The sequence below is a fragment of the Pithys albifrons genome, chromosome 12 (assembly GCF_047495875.1).
Source record: "Pithys albifrons albifrons isolate INPA30051 chromosome 12, PitAlb_v1, whole genome shotgun sequence".
Classification (NCBI taxonomy): Eukaryota; Metazoa; Chordata; class Aves; order Passeriformes; family Thamnophilidae; genus Pithys; species Pithys albifrons.
Window position 1 is genome coordinate 10,757,733 of NC_092469.1, and position 17,770 is coordinate 10,775,502.

Consider the following 17,770-nt stretch of genomic DNA (forward strand, 5'->3'; position numbering starts at 1 on the left):
TCCTTACTTTGGCTGACTGTGCGAAAATGCAGAGATTCCCTGACAGAAGGCACTTGTATTAGTAAAGCTGGATCTTTGAGAACATTCAGAAGATTTGTTTAGAGCTTTACTTTGTTTTTCCTGAGCTCTGCTTCTGTAGAAACTGAAAGATTAAATTTCTTGCAATGTTGGATCTGAAGGGAGCAATGATCAATAAGCTGATAGGCTCTAGTTGATTGTGGAATACATGAAGGAAGTGCCAGATCAAGAATTGAAGTGATTGAGTCTTTCCCTTGAGGAAGAGCTCTCTTGCAACTTTCTTTCTGCAATTTTTTTCATAGATTGCCCTGGTATAATATTAACATAGCTAATTATGTCCAAAACTTGTGCACAAAGTAGCATCAGCTATTGACAAGAGATTATATTCTAATTTATGTGAATTAGTAGTAGAATTATAACTTCTTGCTTTAGGGCAGTCTCCACTGAAGTAAGGTGATATGCTGCAAATGCACAGATTTTTATCCTGTGGCAATTTCATCCACAGAGATGAAATCAATATTTAAAATAAGGTGCTGTTGAGTAAAAATTAATTGCATTGTTTGATGACAGTTGTCAAAAAACAATTATGAGGTACTGAATTGCCTTCTGGTATTTCACAGATAGTAATGCTGGGGGGGAAAGAAGGATTAGAAGCCATTTTCCAGAATGACTTTTTATCAACTTAAGTGATAGCTTGTCTTAGGTAAAGGTTGCCTGGAAGGGAACATGAAGTTATTTATTTCTCTTGGAAATTGTCTTAGTATAGAAAGTCTATTTAGTACATTGAAAGAGGTGAAGGCAGGTTTGGTGGGACCAAAGTACTGTAGCTTCTCAATACTGTTCTGTTTTCAGATAGATGTAAATTTGTGGGCTGACAAATGCAGTACAAAATACTGAGGATCATGTCTTTATTGGTTGCTTTTTCTCATAGCTCTTGGGTTTTTTTATATTTGTTTTCTAGCATGACAAAGGTCATCTTGAGTTCCAGTGTGGGTTGGCAGGGGGGGGTATCATGAAGTGAATAGAGGACAGAGATAATAAGGGGTGGCATAGGAGAGGAAAAACCTCTACTTCACAATGTCACAGCACTGCCCCATTATCTTTGAAGGAACTGGGGAGAAGCAGAACAGGAAAGACAAATTGCTTTACTTCATTAATTCATTCTCTCTTTAGTTTTCGAACATGTTCATGATTTTCTTTTCAAAGAGCTGTTTCTAATTTCTGTTGCAAATAGCTGTTTCTAAGCTCTAGGGGGCAATTTTAGGTCTTTTTTCCCCCTAATTCATTTTGTATGCTTAGTTTCACAGTAAGTGTCTTCCTTAAATACATTGTGGGGTTTTCTTGGTTTGGTTTTTTTTTTATGTGTGGTACTACTTTATTTTGTGTCTTAGAGCATCTGTTTATGACCGTGGTTCTCAGCTCAGGGAAATAAAAAGGTGTTTTCCAAAGAGCTCAGGTTGTATATTAATGTGCTGAAGAACATATGTCAATGTTTTGATAATCACTTCATACTTTAAGAAAAGACATAGTGAGAAGAATCGAAAATGCCAGTTACATAATTTTGTATTGCTCTTATTACCTGCCCTTCTTTTTTTAATCTATTTCTGTCAGCAGACTATTATTGATTTAACTGTAATGTGAGATTAGTGTGCCTGTTTAAAGTAGAAGTTTCTTTTTGTGTGAAGACCCCACCCTGCACACAATCACTCTGTATTGAAGAATAGCTAGCCTGTGTAATACTGGAAAGCTGTTGGAGTAGTTCATCTATGCAGCTTCTGTAGAGGAATGATGGTGCCCATTCTTTGACTTTTAATACATCTGTGGTTTACTAATCTGCCTCACTGAAATGTAGTTGTTGAAGTGTAAAGTATAGGGATGTCTTTTAGCAGACACCAGTGGCCAAGAGCTAAATTTAACAGTCAGGAAGAAAGTTCCTGTGCTGCAATCTTACTGTTACTTAATACCTGCTCTGCAGAAGCCAGTGTGACTACAGGATTTGGGGTTTTGTTCTAGTCACCTCTTGTTCTCCCTGTTGAGTGCTGCAGTGTAGTACAGCATTGTAACCTTCAGTGAGTCTTCCTGCACTAAAACACCCTTTACTGTGTTTTGTAGAGGCTGTTTTACTTGGCTGATTTTATTTTTGTGATCATCAGTTCTCTAAAGCAGATTGCAGTGTTTTCAAATGTTACCTCACTAGTTTGATACTGCTATTTTTATCCAGTGAATCCAATTTACAAATTAATCTTACAGTTTAATAGGCAGTGTCTCATATACTGGTACTGAGGGTTGGAAAGGTTATGCAATAACCTAATAATCTAAATATTGAAAACTGCGAGTGAGCAGCAATTTCTTAGACTGAGTATTATTTCTTCAGCTAGAACTTCTTGTCCTCAGATTGTTTTCAGAAACCGGAATGAAAGGTTAGAGAGATAAACAACTAAGTAGCCAAATAATACTGTTAAACAAGCCTTGATTAAGGTGGGGGAGAAAATAAATACATTAACAAAGCAACCAACTTTATTAACCTTCACGTCAGGCTTCATGAGCAATTTGACCAATATTATGTAGTGAAAATCTTCACCATGTTTTGTATAGGACTGTTGTTCAAGAGAGAAACTTGGGTGTATTTTGTACCTTTCCTTCTGATTCTGGAACTGGACAGAACACTCTGCTGTTACACTGCATTAGGAAATTTCTGTTCAAATACTGATGCTCATGGGAGAGCTGTTCTATAGCAGCCTTTCTCCCATACCCAGAAAATGGTGGTTTGTCTTTGCCTTTGAATTCTAAAAATAAACATATCAAATGCTCATATGAAACAGAAAATAATTAATTTAAAATAGTGTGCCTTTGTGATTCACATATTTCATGTTTTATATCAAATGTTGGCCTTTGGTTTTAGAATACAGCTGAAGTGTTGCTTAGAGTGTCCCAAAATGTGCAGCTTGTGTTAGGGGAAGTTTTGGGTAAAGCCTCTGGGTTTTTTTCTCTTTCTCCTACATGCAGAAAAGAAGATCAAATCGTCAAGTTAAAAGGAAAAAATACTCTGAAGAAGGAGAAGGGAAGCAGTCAGAAGAAGAAGCAGCTAAAGTTTCTGTAAAAATCAAGAAGAATTCTGCCCCTTTGCCTGCTGAACAGCCTTTACAGTTATTTGTCGTGAGTAAAAACTGGCCTGGTCTGTAGTGGTAATTTTATCTCAAGTAGTTCCGTGAATAAAGCTCATAACTTGGAATACATTATTACTACTAAGCCATAGTTTAGAGTGACATTTTGCTAAAATCATCAAAACTGAAAGAAATGGCTTCTTAATATTTTTTTCTGTTACAAACATTTGTTGATTTCATTGAAGTTAAAAATAAGGGTAAGGCCAAGGACAGGTATATCTCAAATAATGTTTTTTGCAGTGTGGGCATTATGAAAAAGCTCTATGTTGATGTTATCATGACTTATACAAGTATAAAGTGATTCAGGGGATCTCTGCTTGCTGAGATATTTAATAAGGATATTTCGCCCTCCCCCTCACCCTTTCAGGTTTGCACTTCACTGTTTAACTTGTGCCAGCTCTGGGACTCAAACTTCCTGTAGAACCATTCTTGGTAAATAGAGTGGCAGGAAAGAAACAGGAAAAAAGTGTATGTGAGGTGCTTGAAAGAGTGCCAAAAGTTGTAAAGGAAGAAGGATAGTATAACTGGGAACAAGTCAGACAAAAGAGAAGGTGACTTTTTATTGCAAGCAGCTCTTACAGATTGCATTTTTATCTCAAACCACAGCTCCACTCTTGGCAGAGCCGTGTAATCCCATGTGTGTCACATCCCAGCCCTGCTGGAATTCCCAGCCATGACCTCATCTGCCTGATCCCACAGCATGTTTGTTACCTATGTGCAGAGTAAATCTGTTCAATTGAGTTTGCCACATGCTGGGTTTCCCTTCCCTCTTTTAACCTGTCAGAGTTCTCCATTTCTGTGTGACGAATTTCTGGGTATGTCCAACACATCAGTTTAGCTCAGCAGGGCAGTCACAGCGAGTCTGTGTCTGGGAAGCATTGAATCCTGAGTGCTTGCTCTCTGTTTGGCAGCTGGGCACTGCATCTGATGATCTTTGGTAGTGCCAGGCTTTTGCATGTGCTTCTCTCTGGATAGAGAGACTTGCATTTTAAATTTTACTCCCAGACCGTAAGAGAGTATTAATGGTGGAGGTCAAATTTACCTTTATTGTTGGTCTTCTGACAAGCCACTTGTGGTGAAAACTTTTAAGCCTGATCAGTTTAAAAGGGGGCATTTACTGCAGTTTTATAATGTCATTGTTTTCCTGCATTTATAGGAAAATCCAAGTGAAGAAGATGCAGCAATTGTAGACAAAATCTTATCCTCCAGGGTAATAAAGAAAGAAGTAAGTGATTGTCATGGAATAAAATTGTTTATTTTGAATAAGGAGTTTGCATCTATTATTTTACATTTCTCCTGAATTTCCTTTCCTAGGTATCTGCTGGGATAACGGTGGACACAGAAGAGTTTTTTGTAAAATACAAGAACTAGTAAGTATGAAAAAGTTGTTTCATTATATGTGTTGACTGATCTGCTAAGTACCATATATATGTACTCAGGTTTTGTATTGTTTGAAGGTTGCTTGTAATAGATTTTGTAATTTTTGAGATTTTCCTTTACCAATTTAATCTTTAAATTGCTAAGAATCTGCATTATATTAGTAGTAATAATTTAAAAATTAGCAATGTTGTGAAACCAGCACTGATCAATAAGATGAAAGCCTTTTTTTACTAAAGAACAGAATTTTTTAGAGAAGATGTATTTATTAAATTGAGCAGGAACTATATGCTTGAGATAAATTTTAATTTCATGGATTTAAATCAGAGGTGTTTTGTGAATCTAGATTAGATTTACAGTGTCATACATTTAGGAGAGATTCATGTAGTAGTTGGTATTATTGTTACAAAAAGAAAAGAAAAACTTTTACAATAGGAATTATTTTACATTGAAAGCAGTGGGGAAAAAAAGACTGAAGATGAGAAAAGAACTTCTTCCATATTTTCTTACTTTACATTTCATACCTATCTTCCTGTCACTACTCAATTCTTGATGCTGAAAACGAAGCACATTTTTAATTCCATGTATGTGAGTAATTTAATCAGGTTTTTGCTAATAAATACGATTTGTTTGAGTCTCTGCATTCACATGTTTCTGGAGGCCATTTACCTCTTGTTTTTTGAAAGGGTAAAGTCTGTCTTTTCATCTGAGAATGAGTAATCCCCAGCAATAGCTCTACTTTATTTCTAGCATATCTTTAGAGAGCTTAAAAAGCAATGCAAGTATACTGAAAAGGGGATGTCAGGAAGAAATAAATGTTCTTCTGTAAGTTAACTTCAGAGGGGCTCTCTTGTGGTGCAGTTCGATGATGCAGGTGCTGGTGCTTGTGAGTCCTCCCTCTTTGACTCTTGTTACTTGGGGCTTCTCTCCCAGCCCCGTCTGGGTCCTGATGCTCCTCACTGACCTTTCCCTGGGCTGAGCTCTCCAGTTCAGCAGCACCTGTGACCATCAGGAAGTATGGGAGAAAAATAGATCAAATACATTAAGTTATTTATATATCTGGGTCCTTTCTGACAGAGGTGTCAGATTTTAAACTTGACTTGTTTAAGCTCACTTGAAATAAGCGTGTTTCCCTTCTTAGGACACATGGAAGAGATTTGTGAATCCATAGAATTCTGTGAATTCTAGCATAAAAAATCTGCCTTAGCCAGATGCTGTAAGGTGATTATTTGGAGGAATAAATTTTTGATCTTTACAGAGGATTCTGTCTTAAATGATACAGTGTTTTGTTGAGTGAAATTGTGGTTTATAAAATACATCATTTCAACTATATTAAAAATAGATAGTAAGCTTTTGCATTCACTAATGTGTTAATGTCAATCTCTGTGATTTTAGCTCATATCTCCACTGTGAGTGGGCCACAGAACAACAGCTTTTAAAGGATAAAAGAATCCAGCAGAAAATAAAGCGATTCAAACTAAGGAAAGCACAAAGAGCTCACTTTTTTGCAGATGTGAGTATGAAACGTGAATTAAATAAACTTTTTTTTTCTCCTTGTAAAATTGTGATTAGTACTTCGCCTTTAAATAAAAGAGCTGATTGTTAAGAAATAAAAATGAGCTGTTGGGGTTTGGTTGCAGCAGCAGGTGGGTTGTTTAACATGATTTTAAGAGCAAGTCTTCTGGAATCAATGAACTAACCTGACTTCCATAGTTTAAAATTGGAGTTGGTTGAGTAACTAACTACTTAGAAGTGGTAGGGAGGGAAGGATTATGTTAGTGTGTTTGTTTCTCTGTGACTTGCCCAGGACAACACTTCATCCTCAGATAAGTATTTTCTGTTCTGATGTCAAATCCCAGTGAGTGTTGCCAAAGACAATAAAGTGGGGGTGTGGAGGAGAGTGTGTGGATTTTAAGGTGTGTGCAAAAGCCTTAATAGTTTCCAACTACCAAATTCATTTTGTGTATGGTGAGACCAAGTCTTAGCAAAAACCAGCTTTTTTTGCCTCTCTAATGATTTTATTAACCTTGCACTGCAGATGGAAGAGGAACCTTTTAATCCGGACTATGTTGAAGTAGACCGGGTATTGGAAGTGTCTCTTTGTGAAGACAAAGACACTGGTGAGGTAAATACATCTTAAAGCAAGTCAAGAAGATAACACCTCCAAGTAGTGTTTGATAATTGTAATTTTATCAGATATCAGACTAACACTTAAATGATTTTAAACTTTGAGGCAAGTGAAGAGCAGAGGCTGGCAAAGTTGTTGATTAAGTCTGTTGGAATATCCATGATGCTTATTCTGCTCTTGTAGATAGCAAAATGAGCAGGCTCTTACCCAATGATTTCTGCATTAATCTTCCTAAAGCAGAGGTGGGGGTTAGAATGAATTTTGATTGTATGCAGCAGATTTGTCATTATTACATGTTCAGAAAAAATGTTTTGTCTTAAGACTTTCCTTCCAACTTCTTGAGAGATGACTCTTTATTTGTTTTTTTAAATATTTATGCAGTGAATCTAAATAAGATAATCTGCTTTGGTTCCATCTTTTGAGACTTTTTGTTGAGAAGACCTCTGGTTTAGGAAATCTCTAAAGCTTTTTGGTTTAGGCCTAGGTAGCCTGATTTGGAGAGTGGAGAGAATGTTCTGGGTAGCACCTCTGTAGTTACTTCTGCCAGCCTGGCCTATTTCCACAAATACCGTAATTTGTCTTTACTAAGACTTAAGATTGACTTGTGGATAAGTGGGATTGAAAAGTATTCCAGAAGTGTACAACAAGTGGCAGAGTCTAGGAAGCCAAGGATAAGTAGGTAAATAACAGGAATTTACACTGAACATTTAGAAAAGTGTCAAAATATGTTTTTGCTTCAAGCTCTCTTGTAAGCAAGCTACTCAAATAGTAAGGCATATTAACAGTCTGTATACTAAATTAAAAACTGATAACATTCAGAATTTTCTTCTGCAGCCTGTTATTTACTATTTAGTAAAATGGTGTTCGTTGCCATATGAAGACAGTACGTGGGAGCTGAAAGAAGATGTAGATCAAGCAAAAATAGAAGAGTTTGAACAATTGCAAGCTTCCAGGCCTGATTCAAGGAGATTGGTAAAATTATATCTAATTTACTTGTCTGTCTTGGCAAATTTGATTTTTTTTCCCAATTTTAAACTTACGTGGTAAAAACAAGGCTTATTGAGGTTTTGTATAAAGGATCTCTGTGCCTTGGTACCTTGGAATAATAATATATTCAGGTAGGCATAGATAAATATTCTCATCTACGTTGTTTCTCTTTAAAAAAAAATTTTTTTTGCTTAGAAAAAATTATGAAGTGCTATAACTTTTTAACAGGGCAGTGAGCCACACACTGGAATTAGCTGTCACAGGATCTGAACATATTTAAGATGAGAAGAAATCAGAAGTATTAGCATCCTTTTATAGAGGACAGAGTTAAGTCTTGTGCTTCAGCTCTGAAGGAAATTGGCAAATGAGATCTGTCAAACAGATTCTGTAATTACTTCCTACTTTTATTTTTCTTGGTGTCATTAAAGGGCTGGCTGAAAGGAGAAAAAAAAAGGTGTAATAAGGAAATGTTTTTTTATCTTTGAATTATGAATCTTCTGTGTTGTAGAGCAGGAGAAAGCAAAATCGTTCTATTTCAAGTCTTGTATGTCATTGTCAGAGTAGGACATGTGTCCTGCGTGGTGTAGTACAACTTCTTTTACATAACTAAATATGCACAGTGTTTTAATTTGTAGGCTTTGGGGTTTATTTTAATGTTTTTTTCCATCTACGGATAATGACAGTAGTCACGATCAACATCATCATATTATATTGAGTTCATTTTTGTAGTATTTATTTAAAATCCTGACATTTTGGCATGTGAAAATAAGAGCTTTTATACCTCTGTTACCATATTTGGCTTTGAGAGAAAAAGATGATTAAAGCGCAACTGTACAACTGACAGTCATCTCAGCATCAGCAACAAGTATTTTTTGCTTCAGGCTCCAGCAGCTACAAGAAATTATTTGCTGACTGCAGCCCTGTGAGCAGGAGCGTGGCTGCTGCGGTGTGGGGGAGTGCACAGATGGCAGCTGGTGGGTGAGGGGAGGAGAGACAGCCACTGCTGCACCCGGACCTGGTGTCAGGTGATGCTGACGCTGCCAGTGGAGAGATATAAAATTCAAATCTAAAATTCAGAGTTGCCAGATAAGGCCACATGAGTGGAGTGAATACAAGCTTGTATAAATGCTGAGAAATTAGGGGTGGGGGGGGTAGGGAAGTACAGTTGGTCAGAAAAGCTCTAACTAAAATTACTTCACTTGCATGTGCGAGTTTGTTCATGTTGGGATGCAGAAGTGTTCAGAAGAGAGATTTTTCTGCTGGAATCATACCTAGTAAAGTTGTCTGCTAAGCTTAAGGCCAAGCTGGTGAGGCTCCAGGTTTGAGAACTAGTGGGTGGGTGTATATGCATATATTTTTATATGTAGCCTCTCAGCTTTCCTGTAGCTTTCTAGGGACCTTAAGATGATACACCTTGATATGGTTAGTCTGTTTTGTCATATCCTTGGTATCATGAGCCTGTGCATGGTGATGCTGTTTTTCATCTCAGCTCTTGGTGGAATCGAGGGAACTAAACCACTCACACTTTTGTTTTGTTTTCCTGGCCTTACCCTTCTGAATGGGTCAGCAATGACCAGAGCAAGTGCAGAAACGAAAGGGTAAGATCACATAACTTAGGGTAGATGCCCAGAGTTCTTCAGGAGGAGGGCAGCAGCATCCAGTGTTACTTAGACTTCGTGGATGTTGACAATCCTAAATACTCAGTTGGTTGGTTGTAGGGCAGTTGTTCTTGGAGCTGCCAAAGCGAAACTTCATGTAGTTTTGAAGTTGCTTATAAAAATGAATTAGTGTGTCAAATTACACATGGCAATTTATATTCTTTGTTTTTAAAACCAGTTACTTGATATTATTATGAAGTAGTCTTAAATTAACTTTAAAAGTAGTGATTCATGTAGAGAAATAAATACAAATTTCAGGTTTCTACAGACTATTAATTAGTAAGTGATGTTAACAATGACATCTTCCTGCTTTTAAGGTTTAATAATAACATTCTAAATCTATAGTGATATACTTAAAAAACAGTGGGGAAAAATAAAGCATTTACCAATTTTCACGTGTGTTAATCTCTCCCTTAAAGGACCGACCGCCTCCAAGCTCCTGGAAGAAGATAGAACAGTCCAGGGAATACAAAAATGGCAATCAGCTCAGGGAGTATCAACTGGAAGGGCTTAACTGGCTCCTGTTCAACTGGTACAATAGGTATATGCATGGAACATTTTTTTAATGTATATTTTACACAGTATGGAGTGAGTCACTGTTACTGGGGATGAATATGGTTTTAACTAAAACAGTAACTTTTAGGCAATCTACATTAATTTCTATCAGTTTTGTCAAGGTGAATGTGCATGCAGAAAATCTGCTTAATTTGATTTCTTTTAATTAGGGCAGATGTAGTCCCAAAAGAACACTTCTGGAATATATTTTTTTCGGAGATCTTCATGGAACATTCCATTCTCAGGTTTCACCAGTGCTAATCATGATGCACAGCTTGTGATTTTGTGTACTGAGCATTGTTTCGCCATAATCAGGGAACGTTTGCAAGGATCTTTTTACGTTGCCTTGGTTCTGACCGTTGTTGTAAACTGTATATTTGAGCTTTTCTTTTATAAATTGTCCCTTTGAGTAACAGCTTTAGTGTCTGTACTTTCTTTAATGCTGGTGACAAAGAAATATTTTTTGCTTTCAGGCGAAATTGCATTTTAGCAGATGAAATGGGTCTTGGCAAAACCATTCAGTCCATTACATTCCTCTATGAGATCCTGCTGACTGGCATAAGGGGGCCTTTCCTGATCATAGCTCCGCTTTCCACTATAACAAACTGGGAAAGGGAATTCCGCACGTGGACTGACCTGAATGTTGTGGTGTATCACGGCAGTATGATCAGCAGGCAGATGATCCAGCAGTATGAGATGTATTTCAGGGACTCCCAGGTATTGTAATGTCACTTGTGTGCAATAACTTACCCAAAACCTGTTCCTGGTGGTAATAATGAAACGTGTGCTCTACGTTATCTGTATGTTTGTCTCAGTGAAAGTCACTTCATATACCATTCTGTTACATATGAACATCTTTAACATATGCTAACTGAGTAAATGTAGTGGAAGTGTTTGCACAAGATGTGCTGTTTCACTGTGCTGAGTAATTTTGCAATTGAATAGCAGTGACGCTGATACTCTTGTGGAGATTAAAGTGTACACAGATGGTTGCAGTTGGGTCCTGAATTTCAAGAGCAGGGAGAAAAAAATACCACTGATTAAGCTCTGTTACCTTTATGTAGCTGTTGATTTCCTTTTGCTAGTGTTAACTGTACAGTTTGCTTTTCAGTCTGAAATACATAACATTAAATTACTGGAAAAAAATTTGAAATCTAAGTATTTTAAAAAGGGGATTATTTTGCCTTAAATTGATAAAGCTGAGAACTTTTATTAATTAGGGCTAAATATTAAAAATGACATTTTATTTCTCTGGTGAATGATTGTATACTGCCTTACTGAAGGCCTTATGTATTCTCCTTGTCAGACCAATGGAGTAAGCTGGATAAGAAGTTTTCATTTAGTTCCCAGGTGGTATTTTGAATACTTACTGTATGACTGCTAACTGTATTAATGTCATATATTTTGATTGATTGACTGTAGGATTTTTCCTGTCAGTCTTTCAGATTTTCTCAGGGTTAAAAATGGGGTTTTATCTACATGCACCTTTTGAAACAGTTCTATTAGATGGATATATCTGTAATTTAAAAGTGATTAAAATTTTACTGTTGGTTAAATAATGCTGGATTTGAGTTTATATATAATGACTCATTAGTCTTAATTAGAGAGTTACAGAGGTCAAATACATGTGTATGGGATGACAGAACAATTTATAACGTAAAATCTCACATCTAACTCTTGACAAAATTTCAGCAGGAAAATCTGTAAATTGAATAGGTCAGAAGTGATGTAACAAATTTTGTGTGTTATGAATCTCTAGGGCCGTATTGTTCGAGGTACCTACAGGTTCCAGGCCATTATCACAACTTTTGAAATGATTCTTGGTGGGTGTCCAGAGCTAAATGCCATTGAGTGGCGCTGCGTTATTATTGATGAAGCTCACAGACTGAAGAACAAAAACTGCAAACTCTTGGAGGGACTAAAATTAATGAACCTTGTGAGTAACTGTAGTTCACTTGCGACGTTTGATTTTAGTTCAGTATAGTATGATAATAAATTAAAAAAAATTTGCTTTGCATGCCAACGAAGACCTCTCAAACAGCCTTTCTTGGGAGATAACTATTCCTGATACTCTTCAAACATATGGGGTTTTGATAACTGGTGGTGGTATATTTTCGATAAAACAAGATATGGCAAGTTCTAACTGTTGTCACAATCTCTTTCTGATGATACTATTCTATTGTTTGTTTTGATTGGGATGAAATTTTTATCTAAAATTTGCTTTAGTTTTTATGCAATGTTTTGTGCAGTAAATAATGTTTAAAAACTAGAAAGTATTTTAAGCAAGTCATTTAACCATAAAAACAAGCAAGTAGTAGAACTTTTAAACAGACTTGTCTAGTTCTGTGGTTAAGATTTTATTTGATACAGCGCAAGATTTTTAAAAGTATATACTGCCATGTATCTTAAGGCTTTTGGTGCATTACTACAAGATGCACCATGAGTAGTTTGGCCTTTTTTTTTATTACTTCATTATTGCTTTCCTCCATGTTCTCAGAAGTCATCTTAATTCTTTGTGATGCAGACTTAGTGTATATTTCCCACACTGTAGAGAGGGAGGACTATAAATGTGAGAATATTACAGGCAGAGTTGAAGTGTTCAGTCATTTTTTAATTACAGATGTAGAAAGAGAATTTTAAAGAAAGTTGGTAGAAAATACTTACTGGTGGTTTTTCATTAATCTCTTTATCTGTATAACCTCTGTACTTAGTGGCACTCAGAAGTGGCTTGTGATGCTCAGACTTAACACAAACATTTTTGCAAATGTGCTTGCGGATAAAGTTATGTAAATTTTGTTTCCTCTTGCAGGAGCATAAAGTGCTGTTGACAGGTACCCCACTGCAGAACACAGTAGAGGAATTATTCAGCCTCCTTCATTTTCTCGAACCACTGCGTTTTCCTGCTGAGTCTACATTCATGCAAGAATTTGGAGACCTTAAAACAGAGGAACAGGTATAACTTCATTTTGAGTTTTAGTGTTTCAGTGGCTTCCTTGAAGGAAATATTTTTGTTGTAGATAGTAACCAGATAGTAACTGTTACTGTCCCCCACCCTACTGTTCAGTCTCCCACAATCACCTGTGAGTTCTTTTGCCATATAATTTCTCTAAGCTGTCTGGACAGTAGAAATAAATTAAGTAAGATATTGGATGTTAATTAATTATTTTTACTTTTTTTTTTACAAATTTTGGAAGTAAATACTGAGAATAATAGAAATGGAGTATTCTGACTTTGTAGAAAGTTTTTGCAGATAAATGTTAAAGGTACTTTTTTGTTGTTTCGGAGTAAAAAATTCTGTAGCAGTTTGGGGTTAAAAATAAGGCTAATCCCATCTGGAAAATTTTTCATATTAGTCGAGAGAAAAAAAAATAGTGACATGTAGTTGAAAAATTTCCTGTCAATCCTTCAGATTTTCTCAGGGTTAAAACTATTACTATTACTAGAACTACATTATTACATTTTCATGTTGATACAAACTGTTGTGTTTCATTTAGGTTCAGAAACTACAAGCAATCCTGAAACCCATGATGCTCAGGAGATTAAAGGAAGATGTAGAAAAAAAGCTGGCTCCTAAGGAGGAAACTATAATTGAAGTAGAACTAACTAACATCCAGAAGAAATATTACCGAGCTATTTTGGAGAAGAATTTTGCTTTCTTATCCAAAGGAGCAGGGCAAGCAAATGTACCCAATCTGGTTAACACTATGATGGAACTCAGAAAGTGTTGTAATCACCCTTATCTGATCAAAGGTAAATACATAAGGACTGACTTTTTCACTATTATTTTACTTTTATTCAAAATATGTAAGAACTTCTGTACTGATTCTGTAGTGTTTTCATCTGACTTACCAAGGATTGGATTACGTAGAAACATTTATTTGATAGATATAAGGCAAAGTTGCTTGAAATGTGAACTTGTTTGTAGTGTTTCACAGAGCATTTAGGAGCAATTATCCCATGGAAATGGTACATGTCTTTAAAAGCAGTATGAAGAAAACTTTTAGGTCTGACTTTTTAGATTAATGCTTCTTGCAAGTGATGTGATCTCTGTCAGTCTTCATTGCTTGTCTCACTTAGAACTAACTGGTGTTTTTCCTGACTTGCAAGAATATACACTTGAAGCTCCTAAGGTTTTGGCTGTGATTTCAGAAGTGTTCAAAATATTGGGTTTTTTAGAGACTCTTTTCCCATTTAAAATAACAAAAAGACAGCAGAACTTGTGGGTTTTTCGTGGGTTTTTCTTACACAATACTTGAGAATAAGTATTTCAGTTTGTGCAGTTTGGAGGAGGGGGGTTCACCTCCTTCTGGGTGTTTTTTTCTGTGGTGGTCTGCTTAAAAATTAAGACTTATTTTCAAAGCCTATAGAAATAACTGTTCTTGCTTAGGCTTTAGAACCATCCAGAACTATGTTCTTTCTCCATCAGTGACTAATGGAGGGTATTTAGGGTACAAGCATTGATTTTGGTAACCATATTCTTTAATAGGTGCTGAAGAGAAGATCCTTGGAGAGTTTAAAGAAACATACAGCCCAAGTGCTCCTGACTTCCACCTGCAAGCAATGATACAGTCTGCTGGTAAATTGGTTCTTATTGATAAGCTTCTTCCAAAAATGAAAGCAGGAGGCCACAAGGTCCTTATCTTCTCTCAAATGGTGCGTTGCCTTGATATTTTGGAGGATTACCTTATACATAAAAGGTAAGATGTTTCATGTTCTGTGTCCCGTAGTGTAGTGATCTCAGTGGGCATATCTGTTGTTAGTGCAGGATCAGTGATAGGAACACACCAAAGCTGGAAGTTTTGTTTTCTATTTTGCTAATCAGTGTGTGGCTTGTGTTCTGTGATGTGGTCTCTGATTATTTATTCACCAACCAATTAAAAACCTCTTAGAAAAACTAGAGAGAGGTTGTTGAGTAAACCATGTGCCTTCGGTGTGTTGCTTTTTCCATTAAACATTCAATTATGTATGTACTGTTCATACATTTTCTGTCAGAAACCAAGTTCAAGCCCAACATTGCTTGTCCAAACCCCAGGAAGCATTGAATATGTTCTTTATTTACATGGTGTTGAACTTGGACACGAAAGGGTCCAAGTTGCAGCTCCTGACTTCCAACAAGTACAAAATGGTAAACAACTGGAGGTTTGTTTTTTATTAATGTAAAAGTACAAATGTTCTCCCTATCTTTCCCAAATTATGCCTGCTTTGAGTTTTGCTGCAGAACTGAACTGCCAGCTGTAAACCAGCTCCTTAGGTTGGCTTTTGCCATCCCATAGAGTAGCACCTTTGGGTGATACTGTGGACTCCATGGTAGCAAAATGCTTCTTTGAGCATGTGGCTAGAATGCATAAAGCCTTAAACTTTAAACTTGGTAGAACTGGTAGTTGCTGTGTCAACCTGAAAACCTATAAAAAGGCATAATTCTCGTTGTTTTACTATTTCATTTGTTGGAATGTCCATATTGCTTTGAAGTGTGCAATTGTCAGTGAACTATACCATAGTAACACAGCATGTTGAAAAACAAAAATTATTAATAATGTCAAGCCTTTTTGTAGTGGATACTAGATACTATATTCAATGTTAGATTATTTTAATACCTCTCTTTGTGATAGTTTTATATTAAAGCTATCTGTTTGAACTGAGACCTCAACAGTTTGTTTTATCTTAAAAGATCAATTTTAACTTCATAGTAGTACTTAAATCAGTATAAAAATACTGCATTTTTGGTAATGTTTTGACATTTGAGCTAATCAATGATATTACAGGTAGAATCTTTAGAAATCCATAGAAGCTGCCATTTGATTAGAAATGTGATAGTGCTCATGTGATTGGACTTAGTGCTTGACAGAATTCAGGACTGTAGGAGGTGGCTGCCTGCCAACATGCCTGTGGTCCTGTGGATTATCTGCTGTGCCATTTTATAGCTGATTAGAAGAAAAGTGGTTGTGAGACTTTCTGACTACCAGATACACATTCAGCATCTTACTGAGTTTGCAGCATACAGAAGTATTTGCTCCCTTTTTAAGCATTTTAATTTATCTGACAAGTTTCAAAGGAGTCTTGCTAATTATTGGATGTTACAAATGATACTTTTACTTCAGGCTTTTAAATTTGCCGAGTTTAGTCTACAATGACTTGGGTAAAGACTGTTAGAGGTGCTGTTGTGTCATTTTTGTTTCATTTCTCTTAATCCTTATAGAATTAAAATGCAGGTTGTCCAATGACAGCTCACCAAGTTCTGCTTTCTGCAGATTGCTCGGTTACTCCTAATGTGTTCAGACAAATTGGTGTATAATGCAAGAGTCCACTGTCCTGCTTCTGTGATGCTAGGCAGGGATCCAAGGGTAATAGCATGTGAAAAACTTGAGTGTCCACATAGGAATTCAGGTTATGGTGTGTTTTAATGCAACAAAGTGCCATGATAATACATGGGTTTTTGTTATTTATAATCAGGTGCTTGTCTTAGTGGATAAAGTCCAGAAGAACTTGTCTTTAAAATGCTCAGTGTTTGGACTTGCAGATGTGTATCAGTACTACAGATATGCAAGTTCAAACGTGATTCTTGGTTATGTTACCCACTGATAATCAAAGTTAGTTTGTATCACTTTTGTTCACTGTAAAGAATAAACATGCAAGCAGCCATCTGTTCTAATCACACTTTAAATTATAAAAAAAAATGTAATAATTTGTGTGTGTTTGTCTGGCAATTTGCAGGTACTTGTATGAGCGAATTGATGGGCGAGTACGAGGCAATCTCAGACAAGCTGCCATTGACCGGTTCAGCAAACCAGACTCTGATCGCTTTGTCTTCCTTCTGTGCACCAGGGCAGGGGGTTTGGGCATTAACTTGACTGCAGCAGACACATGTATAATTTTTGATTCTGACTGGAACCCTCAAAATGATCTGCAGGTAAATTCCTTTGAGCATGATAGTGAGGCCTGAGAAGTCCAACCTGACAGATGAAAATTTCATCACTTTGAATATTGTCTTTGAACATACATGATTTTAAAATGTTCAGGGTTTTTAAGGTATGTGTTAAAAGGTTTTTGATGAATACTTTCTACTGGGGTATGAGAGGGTTCATTTGGTTGTGTTCTGACTTTTTCTTTCAAACTCATCAGTCTTGAAAAATAAAACACAGGTAAAATCAGTGAGTTGATAAACCCCGTAAGATTTGGTGACACTCTGAAACTGGGGGCTATTTTTACATGTAGTGACTAACACAGTTTATGTAAATATAGGTGTTCAACTAAAGCATAATATGTAGAAAAGGATTAATATGTATTAAGAAAGAGTGAATTAATCAAGTCTAGGAATTAGATGCTGAAATTGAGTCAATTCTCAACTCCTTTACCATTTGTATCTGGAGATCAGATAATTTATGAGTTAGCATTTCTTTTTACCTGGTGTTACTGCAAGGGAAATATCACTCAGGAGCATTGAGCAAAGAAAATTTATCTTCATTTTACTTGCTATACTCTTTTCAGAAAACTCTTCACAATGTGGAAAATGCCTGGTAGCTTCCATTTACTCAAATGAGTATTCACTCCTCTTGAGTTTGTGCTCTTGTTTTTCTGATTGTCCTACAGCAGAAAGATCTTTAAAAGAATACTATTGTATTCCTAGATAAGTCTAAATTCTTGCTGCCATTCTCTCTTCCTTCCAAAGGCTCAAGCCCGATGTCACAGAATTGGCCAGAACAAAGCAGTGAAGGTCTACAGACTGATAACACGCAACTCCTACGAGAGAGAGATGTTTGACAGAGCAAGTCTGAAACTGGGACTGGATAAGGCTGTCCTGCAGAGTATGAGTGGAAGAGAAAACAGTGTTGGTGGTGTATGTAGATATATTTCCTGAAATAACCTTCCTTTTGCTTTTGGAATCT

The 17,770-nt window shown here is 36.4% G+C and overlaps 1 protein-coding gene across 10 annotated transcripts in view; it reads left to right on the forward strand.

The window, feature by feature from the left end:
• The window catches only part of CHD9 (chromodomain helicase DNA binding protein 9), an 87,081-nt gene that overhangs the window by 45,146 nt on the left and 24,165 nt on the right, over positions 1–17,770 (forward strand). For all 10 annotated transcript variants that reach the window (XM_071567516.1, XM_071567511.1, XM_071567512.1 and 7 more), the window contains 14 exons: positions 3,025–3,174; positions 4,339–4,407; positions 4,497–4,552; positions 5,955–6,072; positions 6,598–6,684; positions 7,522–7,659; positions 9,752–9,873; positions 10,361–10,604; positions 11,647–11,823; positions 12,697–12,840; positions 13,382–13,637; positions 14,374–14,584; positions 16,599–16,794; positions 17,554–17,721. In XM_071567516.1, the coding sequence (XP_071423617.1) occupies positions 3,025–3,174; positions 4,339–4,407; positions 4,497–4,552; positions 5,955–6,072; positions 6,598–6,684; positions 7,522–7,659; positions 9,752–9,873; positions 10,361–10,604; positions 11,647–11,823; positions 12,697–12,840; positions 13,382–13,637; positions 14,374–14,584; positions 16,599–16,794; positions 17,554–17,721 (2,136 nt within the window). The remainder of the gene's footprint in view (positions 1–3,024; positions 3,175–4,338; positions 4,408–4,496; positions 4,553–5,954; positions 6,073–6,597; positions 6,685–7,521; positions 7,660–9,751; positions 9,874–10,360; positions 10,605–11,646; positions 11,824–12,696; positions 12,841–13,381; positions 13,638–14,373; positions 14,585–16,598; positions 16,795–17,553; positions 17,722–17,770) is intronic.